Source organism: Pleurodeles waltl, chromosome 3_1, assembly GCF_031143425.1.
Source record: "Pleurodeles waltl isolate 20211129_DDA chromosome 3_1, aPleWal1.hap1.20221129, whole genome shotgun sequence".
In the NCBI taxonomy this organism is placed as follows: domain Eukaryota; kingdom Metazoa; phylum Chordata; class Amphibia; order Caudata; family Salamandridae; genus Pleurodeles; species Pleurodeles waltl.
In genome coordinates this window covers 1,623,451,753-1,623,470,120 of record NC_090440.1, presented here as the reverse complement: position 1 = coordinate 1,623,470,120, position 18,368 = coordinate 1,623,451,753, and the positions used below count along the sequence as shown (strand labels likewise).

The 18,368-nt window shown below is 40.3% G+C and overlaps 1 protein-coding gene across 1 annotated transcript in view; it reads left to right on the top strand.

The window, feature by feature from the left end:
• Positions 1–18,368, top strand: part of STK39 (serine/threonine kinase 39) — a 1,706,935-nt gene that overhangs the window by 844,032 nt on the left and 844,535 nt on the right. Inside the window, exons 9-10 of the mRNA XM_069225277.1 lie at positions 11,751–11,799; positions 11,905–11,970. Coding sequence (XP_069081378.1) covers positions 11,751–11,799; positions 11,905–11,970 — 115 coding nt within the window. The remainder of the gene's footprint in view (positions 1–11,750; positions 11,800–11,904; positions 11,971–18,368) is intronic.

Below are 18,368 nucleotides of genomic sequence, written 5' to 3'. Positions count from 1 at the left end.
CAAGTTTTCCCCATTTATTTTTCCATACGGATTTTGAACAGCGATAGCGCAAAGACTACAAGATGTAAGTACACCAAATTTGGCAGAAATGTAGGTCCTGGTCCAGAAAGCAACCTTTTTTTGTTTTGGTGTAATTCCGTTCAGTAGTTTCAGAGAAAGTAAAGAAACTCCAAATTTGTATATATAGGGAAACAAAGGATTTTCTAACCCTTACAATCCTGTGCAGAGATCTGATTGGCTGATAACATTTCAACAACAGAAGCCGTTGAAGTGATGTCAGCATCTCCTTGTTTTCCACATTATGATACCAGCTCTTCAGAATAACATGCTCTACAATCCCAAAAGTCTGATAGAAGAATTACCGCACATTCAGAATTTGTACATTTTCTCTTTACGTTTTTTTTGGCAACAAAGAAATATTGCTACTTATTTGTGCTTTTACATGTGATCGATTGATGCGTGGGTGAAGGGGGCCGATGTTGTGAAATAGATGGTGGCTGCTTGTGTGTTGGCAGGTCTGAGTATGCACTAGTGCCCTCGGGGCTGAGAACAGAAGCAATGTTGTATTCATGTGTGAACATTAAATTAAGAATTTAAAAGACTACAATACTCCTGGGCTTGTTAGAATTTAGAAGAGCAATGAGTTCAAATGACTTAAGGCATATGGCAAAGTTGTTCCTTGTTTCCATTCCTGTTTTCCATAGCACAGATGCCCTTTGAGGGACTCAGCAGAAAGTAGAGACATTGTCATATGGCGAGAATACAATAATCTCATACTTTTGACATATTCTAATATACTTTACATCATAGTAGGATTTGCAGACCTCCTTGCTATATTCTCAATGTATGGAGACAAACTATGCCCTCTCACACATACAGAAGTTGTGGAGAAGGAGATGGAGGTTCTAGGTGGAAGGACAACATATGCCCAAAATTAGCTGGGTTTGGGGTTGAAAAGTGACCTAAAAAGCAAATGCTATTCAATATAAATAATCTTTGGCAGAATTCCTGAAAAGGTCTCTCTTTAAAATACAGTAAGCACTCCTCAAGCAAATAACATATTCTTGTATTGTAATATCCATTCATAATGCATACTTTAAAAATGGAAATGGGAGCTATGTGCTTTTGGCAATAGTAATGAGCTGATTTTGGCAATACCTATGAGCACATTTAGAATGATCCTCTCATACCAATTCAAACTAAGTGGTGGAATTGGTAAAGGAAATTAGGTTGCCACGGTTAGCGATGCCAAGAATGGCAGAGGGTGGCGAGACAACTTCTTAGGTAACGTATGCAGATAAAAAAAGCAAAAAAACCTTTGGCACACTTTGGTTCAGAGGAACTTCTCATGAATCCAGCTTCAATATGACCTTAGCATGTTCAGTGGTGGTTTGTTCTGAGACACAGAATGTCCCTCTCATGTAATGCCATTACATGGATGACCAAAGAATTCCATATATGTAGGCTGAGATGATAATAATTGGGACAAGGCAAGAATGGACTCAATACACTGTTGTCCGAAGGAATGAGTATTAATTTTTTACAAGGAAATCAAGAATGAGCTCAAATTAATGAAGTATGACAAATTAAAAGTTATGCAGCCCACAACACTTCTCTTTTAGAGACACAATTAATGTCCAAGTCGTCAGTATCATGTAGGGAAACTAAGTACGGACGACTGAACTCAAATTGGCAGAAAATAAAAGCAATATATGAATCATAAATATGAACTCCTAGTAATGAAACACTTTTTGCAACATAAGCACATATAAGGTTTTTAATATTGGAAGTATTATTAGCATAGAGAGGAGAAGTGATTGTGATAAGAAATTGCTCCATAGGAAATTGTAGTGGATCAAAAGCTAGACACAGATTTATCGAAAATGTTGATTAACAGAATCTGTCAGGTTTTCTGCAAGGAAACAGTTGGTATCGTCTTTAACCAGGCAAATTTTAAGTCTGTATATACACACTGCTTTTCATACACAATCCTTAAATATGTGCAATAACTAGCCTGCAGTTAAAAGGCTATAATAGAAATGTAGGAAACATTAAGAAAGACTGTAGTCTCAAAGTAAAGGCACCAAACGTGAAATCATAATGGGCTACATACAGTAACCAAGGTTGGGCACATCAGCTAGATCAAATTGACATCTAATGGGCTAAACAAATTCATGATTTGGTAAGAGCCATGAACTGGAAGGACGTCATACAGGAGATGAAAAGTTTTGGAGTGTGTAAGAATGAAATGTTAGAGTAAGGAACAAGGGAGATTTGGTTCACAATCGTCTGACAAATGGTTGTAGATTCCGAAATGTGTCTGGAGTAACAGTATTCACTTACCTGAACAAGGGTGTGAGTTAACTTTCAAAATACATAGAGAACCTTGCATCATTAATATAATGCTTCAAATGGAGAAAGGTATTTATGGATATGGGAAGTCTGAGATGCAGAAATTTTGGTGCAGACCTTTATTACAATCTTTGTTGTTCTTTTCCCTAAAAAGAGAACGTGCTTCATATCCAATTAAGTGTATTGTACTTATACAGTAACATCACCTATTTGCAGTAGGTGCAGTTTGTTCTCTCCCAAGTCCAGCTACCTGAAAGAAGTATCTAGCACATAACCACTGCCAGACCAGTTCTATAGTGTGCATGTCCAATATATTTTTTTTATTTTGCTTTGGTTTATCTTGCAGTCACATGGACTTTTATTCTAGTCTGAGGGTTCTGCAGGGTCACCATATTAGGCTCCCATGGCCCTGTCTTTGGTGGTCTGGGTTATTTTTTTAGATTTTTCCCATTGCTACTTTTATTGTCTGTAGCTTGGTTATCTGAATCTCATATGGATGTATTTTGTTCACAGAGGGGCATGTTTGTTCCTTTTTTGGGTCTGTACCTGCTATTCCTGTGGTTATTACTGCTAACTGCTAAGGTAGATCACACTTTGCAGGTACTGTGGCTAGGAAGATGGACAAGAACGTCCTTGCTGGTAATCTTTATTAGGTCTTTCTTGCCATAGTCCTGGTATTCCCTAATCATGTGCCCATTTATGGCCTGGCAATAGCTGGGGTTCAACATGTCTTAAGATGTGCAGAAGTTAGGCTGGCAAACAGAAGAGAAGTCATATTTAGGAGCAGTCCAAATTGGAAGAAATCATTGTATGCTTATTGGATTAGGAATCCATGACTCTTAGACAGCAGACACATCACCCTGTAGGAACTGTGGCAAGAAGACTAGGATAAGGAGTATTGATAATTAACGATATGTAATTGGGTCAGGACCTTGGGCTTTTTCAACTGGAAGTGCGATTCTGGATCATAAATCAAAACACAACTTGAAGTACATTTTCTGACCTGGGCATCTTGCTCCCTAGCTTGTAACCCAGGAGATGCCATGCAGTGCCATCCTTGACTTTAAAATATAAGCATCAATGTGCTTTTAGGGAACTATATGTGGAATTGGCTATGTCCCTTCTCCCAGCTCATTTCTCCTGATCATAAATGAACAGTAGCTATATTGTATTTGCAGCCCTGCCAAGTGCCACGCATCATAGGTTGGTCTAATGCATTATAATGCATATTCCTGCATAACTGCATGGGCATGAAATATCACACTATTATTTCCCTAATTGCCCAACTCTGAATATCTCTGCTGTGTGTGCTATGGGCACCCAGGATATGAACTGGGCTTAGGTTATAATAGCGGTGACTGTGTTATTGTCATGGATACACAGTCATTTTCAGCCTGGGTCCGGCTTCTTTACTTTGTCTGGCTCTAAGCTTCCTGTTGTCATTTGACATCTGTCCCTCTGTGCTACAATTGGGCAGGCGAGTGCAATATTGATGAAACCTGGGGCATTTTTTTCCTGAAATGTCCAGACATGGAGGTGATGCTGCATAGCTTTGGATCGGTCTTGGTTCTACATCATCAGTGGGGTGGCCGGTCACATGAAAAGACCTGGTTTAATTGGTTTCTCTTGCTGGCCATGAGACCCTTTGCAGGGAGTTTGGGCATTTCTCTTCCAGAATGACAACTGTGCTCTACAGACCTACAGGTGGATGTCTTGCAGACCCACCATTATCTGTAGTCATTACTGTTGCATCTGGACAATCATGCATGAGAGTGAAGACACAACTTCCTGAGCAGTGCTGCAGCACACTTCTTTGGTAGGGGGACTAAGTGAGAAAAAACACTATATTTTGTAAATTCATCAACATTTTTTAAGACAGAAAGGGCGAAAGGGTGTGTATGTTTTTATCTCTGTATGTACAAATTGGTGGTGTATTCCGACAGACACCTCCCCATAACCAACCGAAAGCACATGTACCAACGGTTTACTAGAAAATAACTTTGTTAGAGGGGTGTAACAACCCAAATAACCGCCTGAAGCTATACCCTGGCCTACTGCACGATCCACCCATCAGTGCCACATAAACAGGAAACAATAGTACAGACTCTGTCTTCAGAGCTCAGCGACTGCAGCCACCACTGACTTCAGGGACAGTCCAGCCACATATACTTGCCTGAGGTATGTGTGCCAATCAGCAATGACCACTTGCCTTTGGTCTCAGACAAACACAATAGCCATTTGTAACTGATATACAATTAAATAATATAGTTGGTTCAATTCCACTGCCTTAATGTTTTTAATGGAGCACTTCTGCCAAGTTGATTTTCTCCAAAACTATATTAGAAAAAAATTACACTTTTCATGCTTTTCCATTTTCTATTTTTTACTGTAGGTTTTGATTTCAAGGCATAAAAAATACTGAATTCTGATAGTTTTCCCCATCTTTTGGTAGAACGCGCAAGCACTCTGACGTGCTGTAATCCATCTGTTTTTTTTATTGTTTTTTTTATATGAAACAACATTGATCCTTCAGGAAAGCTAAACCCTTATCAATATCCTACAGCATAGAACTAAACCATCATTGGAAATCAATCCTTTATTTCATATACAAAATATAATCTCTAAATATCATCAACATTCATAAAAAAAAACTATCAGACATGAATAAAAATAAGGACAAAAGAAGTGCAAGGAAATCAAGTGCTCGTGATTAGACAGAAAGAATAGAGACAAATTGAATCTCACATCTAATCAATAAAACTAAACTTAAAAAGCAGCCTTCATTTCCAACCAGAAACCAAATCCAGGCTAAAGCATCTTCGTCAACGTTTCAACCCTCCTCTCGCTCTCTGGCCAGTTCAGAGCTCAACATGGGTCTTCCTCAGGGCTAGTAGATAGGGGACATCTAAAATAATACCAAAAGAATATATCAACCTCACTAATCATCTTCTCTCGTGCTTAATAGTATGCTGTAGAAATACCCACATCAGTACTCACCAAGCCTTAACTCAACCTCGTGCCTTAATAATCTTCTCCATTATCCTTTCAATTTTCAAATCTAAAAAATGTATAACAATTATCCTCTTTTATTCATCCAATGTCGTTAATAAATTATTTCCCAAGAATAAATCTGCTGAAGCACTCTTACCGAACATGTACGAGATTTATTGCTCACAACTTCCTCTGTTAGTCATGTATCCTTGTTTTTTCAATTCGAACCCTTAGGGAAAAGAGAAATTTCTCATTTACCCAACTGTAAGTCCCATTAAAGGATAAACTTACCACCATTACTCAAAAAACATTTTCTCAAAAAACATCCATTGCTATATCCTAACAGAAATCTATAGGTGTATTATTTCATCTGTCCTCTTTAAACATTCAATAAAAAGCGGACCAATTATCATGTCAAATTGCCCATCACAAACCTGTCATAATACACCCATCCCGAAGAAGTGAAACACCTTACATGTAGCTACTTTATTCATTCACCCTTCAAAAAAGGCCACACATGTACCTGCTACTATACCATCCCATAAAACAAAAAACACTTCTTGTTTCAAGTTCCTCATCAAAGCCTATGGTCATACACCCATACAAAGCCGTTAAAAACGGCAATAAAGCACCCTGTTACCTGTATACAAAGGTGCATAAGTCACCTCTGTTCCGACGCCGCTGCTTACATCTAAAGAAGCGGCGAGGGAAGCCTCCACGTTTAAGTCCCCTACAGCGTGCCACACGCTACTCAGCGTCCGAAGGCAAGCAAAAAATGTGGACATAATCACGCTCATTCTTCCTTGCGAAGCCGTCCGCCCTTGACGTGGCACGGCTCTAGAACTATCGTCATACACCCATACACAACAGTTACCCAGGGCCTCACAGCACCCCATTACCTGTAAGAAAACGGTGCATAAGTCACCTCCTTTCCGGCACCACTATTCGCATCTAGAGACGTGGTGACGAAAACAACTGTGTTTATATCCCCTGTGGAGTACCGCACGTGGGGAACGTCCGAAGGCATGCAAGGAATGCGGACGTGGACGCACTCAACCTTCATGTTGAGGCCGTCCGCCCTTGAAGTGGCGCGTTTCTAGAGCTACCATCCCAAGTAGTTAACATAATTATTCCCTCAAGCTCAGCCTGCCAACAACAATATTCCATTTCACAATCATCAAATCCCATATAGATGACAATGCTCGAGACTACCTGAAGGGAGCCATTTAAAGGGCCTGGCACTCCAGGCTCATTTTGACTCGGCTTTACATTACATGACGGGATTTGATAGTTGATAGTTGTTTGAATAGGATACGGCTAATGTAAAGCCGAGTCAAAATGAACCTGGAGTGCCAGGCCCTTAGGTGGCTCCCTTCAGGTAGTCTCGAGCATTGTTATCTATACGGGATTTGATAATTGTGAAATGGAATATTGTTGTTGGCAGGCTGACCTCGAGGGAATAATTATGTTAACTACTTGGGATGATCTTTTCCAGGTAGCTCTAGAAACGCGCCACTTCAAGGGCAGACGGCCTCGGTATGAAGCTTGAGTGCGTCCACGTCCGTGTTCCTTGCGTGCCTTTGGACATTCCCCATGTGCGGTACGCCGCAGGGGATTTAAAGGCAGTTGTTTTCCCCGCAGCGTCTTTAGATGCAAATAGCGGTGCCGGAATGGAGGTGACTTATGCACAGTTTTCTTAATGGTAATTGGGTGCTGTGAGACCCTGGGTAACTGTTGTGTATGGGTGTATGACGATAGCTCTAGAGCCGCGCCACGTCAAGGGCCGATGGCTTTGGAAGGAAGAATGAGCGTGATTATGTCTGCATGTTTTGCATATCTTCGGATGTTGAATAGCGGTTGGCACGCCATAGGGGATTTAAACGTGGAGACTTCCCTCGCCGCATCTTTAGATGTAAGCAGCGGCTTCGGAATGGAGGTGACTTATGCACCTTTGTATATAGGTAACGGGGTGCTTGTGCTTTATTGCCATTTTTAACAGCTTTGTATGGGTGTATGATGATAGGCTTTGATGGGGAACTTGAAACGAGAAATGTTCTTTGGTTTATGGGATGGTATAATAGCACATACATGTGAGGTCTTCTTTGAAAGGTGAATGAATAAAGTAGCTACATGTAAGGTGTTTCACTTCTTCGTGGTGGGTGTATTATGACAGGTTTGTGATAAGCAATTTGAAATGATAATTGGTCCGCTTTTTATTGAATGTTTAAAGAGGATAGATGAAATAATACACCAATGGATTTCTGTTAGGATATAACAATGCATGTTTTTTGAGAAAAGGTTTTTTGAGTAATGGTGGTAAGTGTATCCTTTAATGGGACTTACAGTTGGGTAAATGAGAAATTTCTCTTTTCACTAAGGGATTGAATTGAAAAAACAAGAATACATGACTAACGGAGGAAGTTGGGAGCAATAAATCTCGTACATGTTGGCTAAAAGTGCTTCGGCAGATTTATTCTTGGGAAATAATTTATTAACAACGTTGGATGAATAAAAGAGGATAATTGTTATATATTTTTTAGATTTGAAAATTGAAAGGATAATGGGGAAGATTATTGAGGCACGAGGTTGAGTTAAGGCTTGGTGAGTACTGATGTGGGTATTTTTACAGCATATTTTTAAGCATGAGAGAAGATGATTAGTGAGGCTGATATATTCTTTTGGTATTATTTTAGATGTCCCCTATCTACTAGTCCTGAGGAAGACCCATGTTGGAGCTCTGAATTGGCCAGAGAGCGAGAGGGGGATCGAAACGTCAACGATGATGCTTTAGCCTGGATTTGGTTTCTTGTTGGAAATGAAGTGAAGGACTGAAAGGGGGAATTGAATCCTGTTATAAATAAATATTGATTCAATGGGAAAAAGGGTTAACCAACAGGCTGCTTTTTAAGTTTAGTTTTATTGATTAGATATGAGATTCAATTTGTCTCTTTTCTTTCTGTCTAATCACGAACACTTAATTTCTTTGCACTTCTTTTGTCCATCTTTTTAGTCATGTTTATGATAGGGGTTTTTATGACTGTTGATGATGTTTAGCGATTATATTTTGTATATGAAATAAAGGATTGATTTCCAATGATGGTTTAGTTCTATTCTGTAGGATATTAATAAGGGTTTAGGTTTCCTGATGGATCAATGTTGTTTCATAAAATGATGTACCCAGATCCTTGGGTTTCTAATGGGTTAGCCTGGGTGGTTTGTAATATAATGTAATCCATCTGTGGGCATTTAACCACGCACACTGCACGCCATTCTCTATCACTCGTTCATGGGCTTGCCTTATAAAAATCCTTTTTTATCATTAGTAAATGCTTTACGTTTCTCCCTCCTTTGGGCAGTTTTCCTTAGCCATTGTTAGACTTGACAACCTTAGGGTGGTCACCCCTAACTTTTTGCCTGACTTCCTCTACTTTTTTGGACACTGTTTTTGCTGGTTTTAGGACTCTGCACACTTTACTGCTGCTAACCAGTGCTAAAGTGCATATGCTCTCTCCCTTAAACATGATGACTTTGGATCATACCTAATTGGCGTATTTAATTTACTTTTAAGTCCCTAGTAAAGTGCACTATATGTGCCCAGGGCCTGTAGATTAAATGCTACTAGTGGGCCTACAGCACTGCTTGTACCACCTACTCAAGTAGCCCCTTAACCATGTCTCAGGCCTGTCATTGCAAGGCCTGTGTGTACAGTTTCATTGCCAAATCCAACTTGGCATTTAAAACTACTTGCCAAGCCTAAAACTCCCCTTTTTCTACATATACGTCACCCCTAAAGTAGCCCCTAGGTAACCCATAGTGTAGTGTGCTGTGTAGACAAAAGGCAGGACATGTACCTGTGTAGTTTTCATGTCTGGTAGTGTAAAACTCCCAAATGTGTTTTACACTGCTGTTAGGCCTGCTCCTTTCATAGGCTAACATTAGGGTTATCCTCATATACTGTTTGAGTGGTAGCTGCTGATCTAAAAGGAGTAGGGAGGTCATATTTAGTATGGCCAGAACGGTAATACAGAATCCTTTTGACTGGTGAAGTTGGATTTAATATTACTATTTTCGAAATGCCACTTATAGAAAGTGAGCATTTCTCTGCACTTAAATCATCCTGTGCCTTACAATCCACGTCTGGCTAGGTTCAGTTGACAGCTCCCTTGTGCATTCACTCAGACAAACCCCAAACACAGGATGCTCAGCCTCACTTGCATACATCTGCATATTGAATGGGTCTTCCAGGGTTGGGAGGGTGGAGGGCCTGACACTTACATGTCAAAGGACAGTAGCCTGCAAAGGACACACAAAGGACTGCCACACACCTACTGGGACCCTGGCAGACAGGATGGAACTGAAAGGGGACCCTGTGCACTTCTAAGCCGCTCTTTGAAGTCTCCCCCACTTCAGAGGCACATTTGAGGGCCTCTGCCCCTACCAACTCAGATACTTCCTGGAGAAGAACCAGAACCTGCACCCTGCATAGAAGAACTGCCTGGCTGCCCACAGGACTCACCTGACTGCTTTCTGAGAAGGACTGCTGCCTTGCTGCTCTCTGGCTGTGCTGAGAAGTGCTCTCCAAGGGCTTGGATAGAGCTTGCCTCCTGTTCCCTGAAGTCTCAGGACCAAAAAGACTTCATTCCTGCAAGAAGAACTCCCGGTGCAGCGAAAATCGACGCACAGCCAGCATCGCGGTGAAAAATTCACCACACGCCGAACCCGAACGACGCAGCCCGACTTCACAAGGAGAAGATCGATGCAGCGCCAGCGTAGCGACCGGAAGTTCGACGCATAGCTCACTGGATAGATGTACAGCCGAGCCTGAATGACGCAGCCCGACTTCCTGAGAGGAATCGATGCAGCACCTACCGTGTGGTAGAAATTGCCAGGCAACGCCCACCAGATCGACGCAGCCCCTGTGACTTCGTCCTGTCAGCGCCGGATTTCAACGCATCATCCCTGGGGCATGCGAAAACCCCGCAACCCGAAGAGGATCCAAGACTGAGTACCAGAAATCGATGCAAAGCCTTCTCTGCATGAAAAATAAACAACGCATCGCCGTGAGTGGCCCGAGAAACCGACGCACACTTCCCTGTTTTCCACGCATCTCTTCCTCTGTGGTTCCTTGTGGAGATTTTGAACGCAAACCAGGTACTTTGTGCTTGCAAGAGACATTTGTTGCTTTTAAGAGACTAAAGACACTTCATATCATTTCTGCAGTGATATTTTCAACATATACTTATTGCATCTTAATCGTTTTGACCTGCATTTTACCAGATAATTATTATATATTTCTCTAAACACTGTATGGTGTATTTTTGTGGTGTTCCACTGTGTTATTGCATGATTTATTGCACAAATACTTTACACGTTGCCTTCTGAATTAAGCCTGACTGGTCAGTGCCAAGCTACTAGAGGGTGGGCACAGGATAATTTGGATTGTGTGTGACTTACCCTGACGAGAGTGAGGGTCCTTGCTTGGACAGGGGGTAACCTCACTGCCAACCAAAGACCCCATTTCTAACAGCCATCGACCCTGTTTCATGGATAATTGCACTTTTACCAATAGGTTTGACTGCGAGCGAACTTCTTTTTCCTTAGGTGTCACTCCTTCACGCTCATGGCGGCCGTGGCGCTTTGAATTTACTTGCTTATGTCAACTGTTTTACTTTACATTTTCAATTTATGTGGCAAGAAAAGTCCAGTTAGCAATTACAACTCTAATAGCTCTAACGCGAGCAAACGCGAGACCCATTGCATTTTTTTGTCTGTATTGGCTTGAAAATACTGGCCAGATGGCAACGTAGTACTGGGTGGTGTATCTCTTGCTTTTTCTCTTTGTTAGTACTGCCAGGAGTTTGTCTTGTACACTACAGTCAATTCAGAATAAGGGTCTTAAAATCTCTCCTAGAAGGGACCAGGTAGCATTCGTGTCAGTCATCACATGGAGACCACGCTCTTCCTAGAAATCTCTACAGTGTGATCAGTTGCAATAGGTTAATAAGTTTTAATCTTACAGGTTTTGCAGCAATATCATAGCCTTTTTTCCTGCTTTTCGTTGCTCAAAAAGGGCTTCGTTTCAGTTTTATATCTATTTAAATTGACTTCATTGCTTGGTTTTAATCAAGTGTCTCGAAATGTCACACATTTGGCCTCCGACTGTCACTCATACTCGCATTGAAACCATTGAAATGTTACACACGTAATCTGAAAACTTGGCAGCTATGTGTATGTGCTGTGTTGGTGCTATGTAGTTTGTGGAGGAACAGAACTTTATTTATCGTCATTGATAATAACATCGTCTTAGCCACGTCACGTGCTGTTTTAGTAAGGACTTGAGTACCTTGCACGTTTTCTCTCAATCAACAGCCATGTTGTTTCTAATCCAATGTTTTTTTATATTTCAGGCCTACTGCCGCAGAACTTTTAAAATGCAAATTCTTCCAGAAAGCCAAGGTACAGCCCTTAAAAACTCAACAAGTAAACATATGAGATGTGCTTTAAATGTTATCATCTGTTGTAATGTTTTATATTCAGGCCAGCCTCTTCTTTGTTTTCTAGAACAGAGAATACTTAATTGAAAAGCTACTGACCAGAACTCCAAATGTGGAACAGAGAGGAAAGAAGGTAAGAAAACGTACACCTTCACCACGTGCACACATTGCAAGGATACTTATAAATTAGACACATTCAGTTTTCAAAATGTGAAAATATTAACCCATTCACTGCATTTCATCTAGTTGCGGAATGTTATGGAAAGTAAGTTGATGTTAATCGCATTTAAAATGTATTCCTATAACGATGATTCTTTTGAGAAGGTGTATTGCTTTTAAAGGGGTTGGAAAGATAACAAAGGCCACAGTGTCTATGCCATGTTCAGAAACGCAAAAATATCCGGTTTGTGTGATGGAGAACATGATTGCAACAAGAATAAGCAAGTATAGTAAAATGTCTTCCATTACCGGCTGCCGTTAAAAAAATAAAATATTTAAAAAAATACTATTAGCATGATGCAAAGTCGATCTCACTTTATTAGCGATGCAGATCACTTTTCATGGCTGCCAAGCGGCCTCACCTCATATGTGGCTCTTTTGGCCACTCAATTTGCAATTTCAATATTACATTTTCATTTAAAAAGTTAATAAAATCCATCAGAAAATCATACAGTTTTATTTTTTTTATAATATTGTAAAATTTGTTGAATGAATGTTTACATTCAACTCCCGCACCCTCGCAAGATGTTGGCCCTAACAATAGAAGGTAATATCTTACTATTAACAGGGTGCACCGCTGTATTCATATACCGAAAACCCCTAATACACAGTGCAACTGGTTTAACCCTTATAACTATAAATATACATTCTGGTTGTTTCTCAAATGTACTAAATTTGACCAGGAACTGACTGTCATTCACTTTAATGATTAGGTTAATTACTTTAGTTGCGTTTTTCAAATGCTGTCAGTTGGTCCTTGACCATGACGATAAGTGAGAGGTCTCGCTTCTTAGCATGTGTCTGTTTGGTAACTGATTCCTTAGATACATCGACTGTTAAACCACTGCATCAGAATGAAGGGCAAATGGAACAGCCTTCAGTAAAATATTCAATGACCCTTTCCTAGTTTCGATGACGGTCCTCTATAAACTTAAAAAGGGACCAAAACATCGACCATTTTAACGGGGGCGAGGTGGAATGTATTTGGGAATATCACCTCTCTTTCTCCCCTTTGAACACTAAAGAAAATATTACTGCTTTTTTACTTTATTGGTGATAATGCTTCTTTCCTTTTGGTTTTATTTGTTCATTGCAGTAGTTCCTAAACGTTTGAGACCCGCTGCTCCCTTGACCTATTTACAGTACACCGCAGCTCCCCATTATCAGCTCCCCATTATGTTACTTTTTATTGGTGCGTGGGGGATGTAAGCCTGGGCTCTGGAATACTTCCATTTTTGGAAGAATGTGGATTAAGGTATTATAATTAGAGATGTAACAAAATAAATATATACTAGTTGTTTAATAAAAAAACTTTAATTGGTTAAGTCAGAAACAGTACTCTTCAGCACTGTGGTATGAATAAAATGTTTTTTAAAGCTACTTTTTGTTTTTAAAATTTTCCCTCTAACATAGCGAGCTCTCCTACAGGGCAGTTTAGTTGTTAAGGAGGCACTTTTGATATATAAGAATGCAGCTCCACTAATCTTATTAGCCATTTTTACACAATTGTAAGGTTTTGTTCTACATATATTTATTATTTCACTCATATCTTTTCTTGTGTTGACATCAAGTATATTAATTAGTTCTCACTTTTAATGCGTCTTACAAATTGACAACTCTGCATCTGCTCGTTGCAGGTCACACTTTCTTTAAAAAGTATGGGTTTCTGTATGCAAGAATAATTAGAACTTCACTCGTCCCTCATGTGCAGAAATGTCAGGAACTTTGAAAAAGCAAAGAGCAAATAATTTCTAGATGCTACAATTTTTTAAGGTTGTAGGGAAGCACTGGGAGGCCAAGCCTCAGATGAACTCCCACTGAGGATATTTCCACTCTCAGATCACATTTCATAACAGACCATGATCCAATCCAACCTTGTAAACTAAACCTCAAAGTGTTAGAGTTCCCAAAAGCACAGGTAGCTTTTAACTTATGATTTGCACTAGTCATTCATGAAAAGAAGACGATTAAGAACAGCAAGACCTTTCTTCATCAATTTCATACACACCTAACTTTCAATGAACTCTGTTAATGGGTCAGTAACTTATTCTAGGACCTAAATGGCCTTCTCTTTGTGCGTGTGTTTATATCTCCGCATCGCTCATAATTATGTTAACTGTGGCATATTTGATAGATACGAGCCATTCTTGTGCAATTTTGCATGTTGCATTGCCATCTAGCGGTAGTAGAGTGAGTTGCACCTTCATATTTTAGCAAAGCATATTTTCAGAACGCCAGCTTAAAAAATGCAAGAAAGTGCATAAGGAATATTAGAACATTGGAATGTTGGCAGCTCCATTGAAAACAATGGAGTGCTGCGGGCTTTTACTGGCCGGTAAAAGTCTGCAGCGCCAACATTCCAATGTTCGCTTTGTTCACAGCAACAGCTGTGAACAAAGCCTCACGGAGCCCAAGGGGATTTTTTTCCCTCGGGCTCCGTGAGCAATTTGTTTTATTTAATAGAACATTCTGCCCTGAGTGGCAGAATGTTCTAATAGCCTTAGAACCCGCCGTAGCGGGCTCTACCGGCTAATAAAGGCCCTTTCCCTTGTTAAATACCCTCGCCTTCGGCTCGGGCATTTAACGCTGGAGCGGGCCTTTAATATCCGTTAGAGCCCACTACAGCGGGTTCTTAGGCTATATTGAGGCATTGAGGCGCACCAGGATGCTTCTGCGCACAAATTGGAAACCGCTGGTTAATTTGATTTGTACTCAGTGAATGCTTGTTTCAGTGGCATAACAAAACTTAAGGGCCCCCAGACTCAGTCAGGGGCCTTCCACCTGTGCACAGTGTAATGTGCTGAAGGGGCCCTCTGGAGCTTGCCCCCCCTGCACTGCGGGGGCTGCGGGGGCCTTTGTTACACCACAGGCATGATTGATTTATTGTCTGTTAGAGTGGAAGCGTGGGGTCAATAATCAGGTTGCTGATTTTGCCTGACATTTTTATGATTCCTTTTGTTATAGTTACTTTTTGTTATAAATACTGTGATTACTGAAATATATTCTCTCCTTAAGATTAATTCTTTCGATATATTGGATTTAGAGAGTGAAATATGGGAAAGCAGCCATTACAACACAGTCATTACCACACATGTCCGTTACCACGAAGCCATTACCATGTATATGACTTTATCACGTCTCCCTTTACCATGCATGCCTTTACCACCAATACACCTTTATCATGCATACCTTTACAATGAATTTCATTCGAAAGGCATGTATGGTAAAGGGATAGTTGTGGTAAAGGTTCTAAAGGTGAGTATTAGTTTTTTAAAAATTTGTAAAGGCATGAATGGTAAAGGTATATGTATGATAAAGGTTAAAATATGTTTTCCCCATTCATTTTTCTATAGGGATTTTGAGCAGCAATAGCGCCGAAACCACTGGACTGAATTACACCAAATCTGGCAGAAAGGTAGCTCTTGATCCACAAAAAGGCATTTTTCTTATTTGAAATAAACCCATTCAGTAGTTTTCTAGTCATTAAATGAAAACTAAATTTGCACATAAAGGGGCACGGATCCTCTTCGGATCCTCCTTGGATCCTTCGCCTATTCAGAGGAAAAGCAAGGCCCTGAGTGGCTGGCCGCAACCTGACAGAAAAGTTGCGTCTGCCATGTTGTTTCTCCCATTGCCTGGGGGAGGTGGGAAAAAAACAGTGTAAAAATATATAACACAATTCAGGTATTCTGCCCCAATAGGACACATGGAAGGCTCATGGGCAAAAAATTGCCTTTTTTATTTTGGCCGATCCGTAGATTCGAAGATCCTCCTCTGATTTTCCTCTGATCTTCTGCTGACTCAAATATTACCATGTGCGTTAAAAAAACATAGAAATTTAGTGAAAAAAAACAAAAGTTTACAGGGACGTTATAGTTATGTTGACGTTTTACCCATACTAAATCATAGAAATTCAACACTTATAGTTATACTATAGTTAAACTTTTCTGAAGAATCTACAACTTGTGCCGGAAAGTAACTCTAGGCCACAAGTTATAGTTTCTTTACATAAGTAAAACTGTAAGTATAATCATAACTGCTGAATTTCTATGGTTTTGTATGGGTAAAACTTCAACCCAACTATAGTGTTTAGGGGTTTTTAGGGTTTAGGGTGAGTATGGGATTTAGAGTGATAAGGGTATTTTTATGGTTTAGGGTGAGTACTGGTTTTGGGGCAGTAAGGGGTGTTTAGGTTTTATGTTGGGTATTGGTTTTTGGTTGGTAATGACATTTTTAGGTTTTAGGGTGGGTATGGGTTTCAGGTGGTAAATGCAAATTTAGGTTTTAGGGTGGGAATGGGTTTTTGAGGGGTACGAGCATTTTTAGGTTTTAGGGTGGGTATGGGTTTTTGATATTAAGGGCATTTTTATTTTTTTGGTTAGGTATGGGATTTAGGGTGGTAAGGGGGGTTTAGGTTGGGTGTGGGTTTTTGGGTGGTAAGGGCCTTTTTAGGTTTTAGGATGGGTATGGGTTTTTTGGTGGTAAGGGGTGATTATGGTTTAGGGTGAATGTGGGTTTTTGGGTGGTAAGGGCATTTTTAGGTTTTAGGGTAGGTGTGGGTTTTTGCGTGGTAAGAGTGTTTTTAGGTTTTAGGGTGAATTTGAGTTTTTGGGTGGTAAGGGCATTTTTAGGTTTTAGGGTGGGTATGGGTTTTTTGGTGGCAAGGGGTGATTATGGTTTAGGGTGAATGTGGGTTTTTAGGTGATAAGGGCATTTTTAGGTTCCAGGGTAGGTATAGGTTTTTGGGTGGGAAGGGGTTTTAGGGTGGATGAGGATTTTTGGATGGTAAAGGCATTTTTTGTTTTTGGAGTGGGTATGGGTTTTGGGTGGTAAGGGCATTTTTTGTTTTTAGGATGGGTATGGGTTTTTCAGTGATAAGAGTGTTTTTAGGTTTTAATGTGCTTATGGTTTTTTTGGGTAGTAAGTGCATTTTTAGGTTTTAGTGTGGGTTTTGGGTGGTAAGGGGTGGTTAGGGTTTAGGGTATATACTTTCACTGAAGAAAACAAAGGACGTTATAGTTGAAATAGAATTAAAAAAATACAGAAATTCACTTAAAAAACCAAAGGCTGCAGGGAGGTTATATTTAGGCTCGAATTTTAAACGTATGAAACGATGGAAATTCACCTGTTATAGTTATAGTTATCTCAAGTAACCACAACTCAGACCCTAAGGTAACTATAACTCCTCCCGCACCGAGTTTGATGAAAGCCCGAGGGAGGTGGTGGTCCCCGGGTGGCCCCCACACACACATATTTTTTTTTTGCCCCAGGGAGGTGGTCTTCTCCAGGGTAGCGTGGGGGGCGGTAGGTCCCCGGCATTAAAATGGAATGCCCCTGGGACTTGGCCCACCTAGGGGCTTCAGAATTAGCAAGCACTTGTTTTAAAAAAAAATTTTTGCTGGGTGTCAGGGTGTCCCTACCCAGGCCAGTTTTCTTTTTTTATATCTGTTTTCTGGGACTCAGCTGAAGCCGAGTCCCAACATGGCTGCCAACACTTCCTTGTTGAGGTGTTGGCAGCCAACCAGATCTCAGCATGAGATCGGGAAGGGTTGCATATCCTTTGCATCCCTATATATACAAATTTGGATTTTTTTCAATATCCCAAAATTTGTTGAACGTTTTTTCACCATATAACAAAAAGGGCTCTTTCTGGACCAAAAGAGCTACCGTTCTGCCTAACTTGGTGTAATTCCGTCCAGTTGTTCGGGCACTATCGCTATTCAAAATCTCTATGAGAATTAACATGGGAAACCTCTCTTATGCTCCCCCTTTTTTTTTGCCCCCAGCTAAACGGATCACCCCAAATATATACAGGTAGATATAGATAGATAGATAGATATGTATACAGGTCTTATACTTACCACTTTACTTTTTATCATGCATATTCCTTTATCAACCATGCCTTCGCAATGAAACTTTCATGGTGAAGACATGCGTGGTAAAGGCATATGCGTTTTAATAACTTTCATTGTAAATGACCCATGCATTGTAGTGACCGGGTTGTAAAGGTATGCGCTGTACTTGCATGCATTGTTCTGTCATAAAAACGGGAAATGTATGTCTCATATAATATTTTCTGTCCAGGGGGCACTTTCTCCTCTTGTATAAAGCAAGCAACAGGCTTCAAACTTATTGAATATCAGACATAGGCTCTGATTACAAGTTGGGCAGTTAATCCATCCCTTGCATAAACCCCTGTTTACGCATGGGACGGAATTACGAGTTTGGTTTTATATATTTAACACGTCCCATAATTATCAGATGCATTAAATACCTAACATTCATTACATTTCACCAGGTCAAACCTGCCGA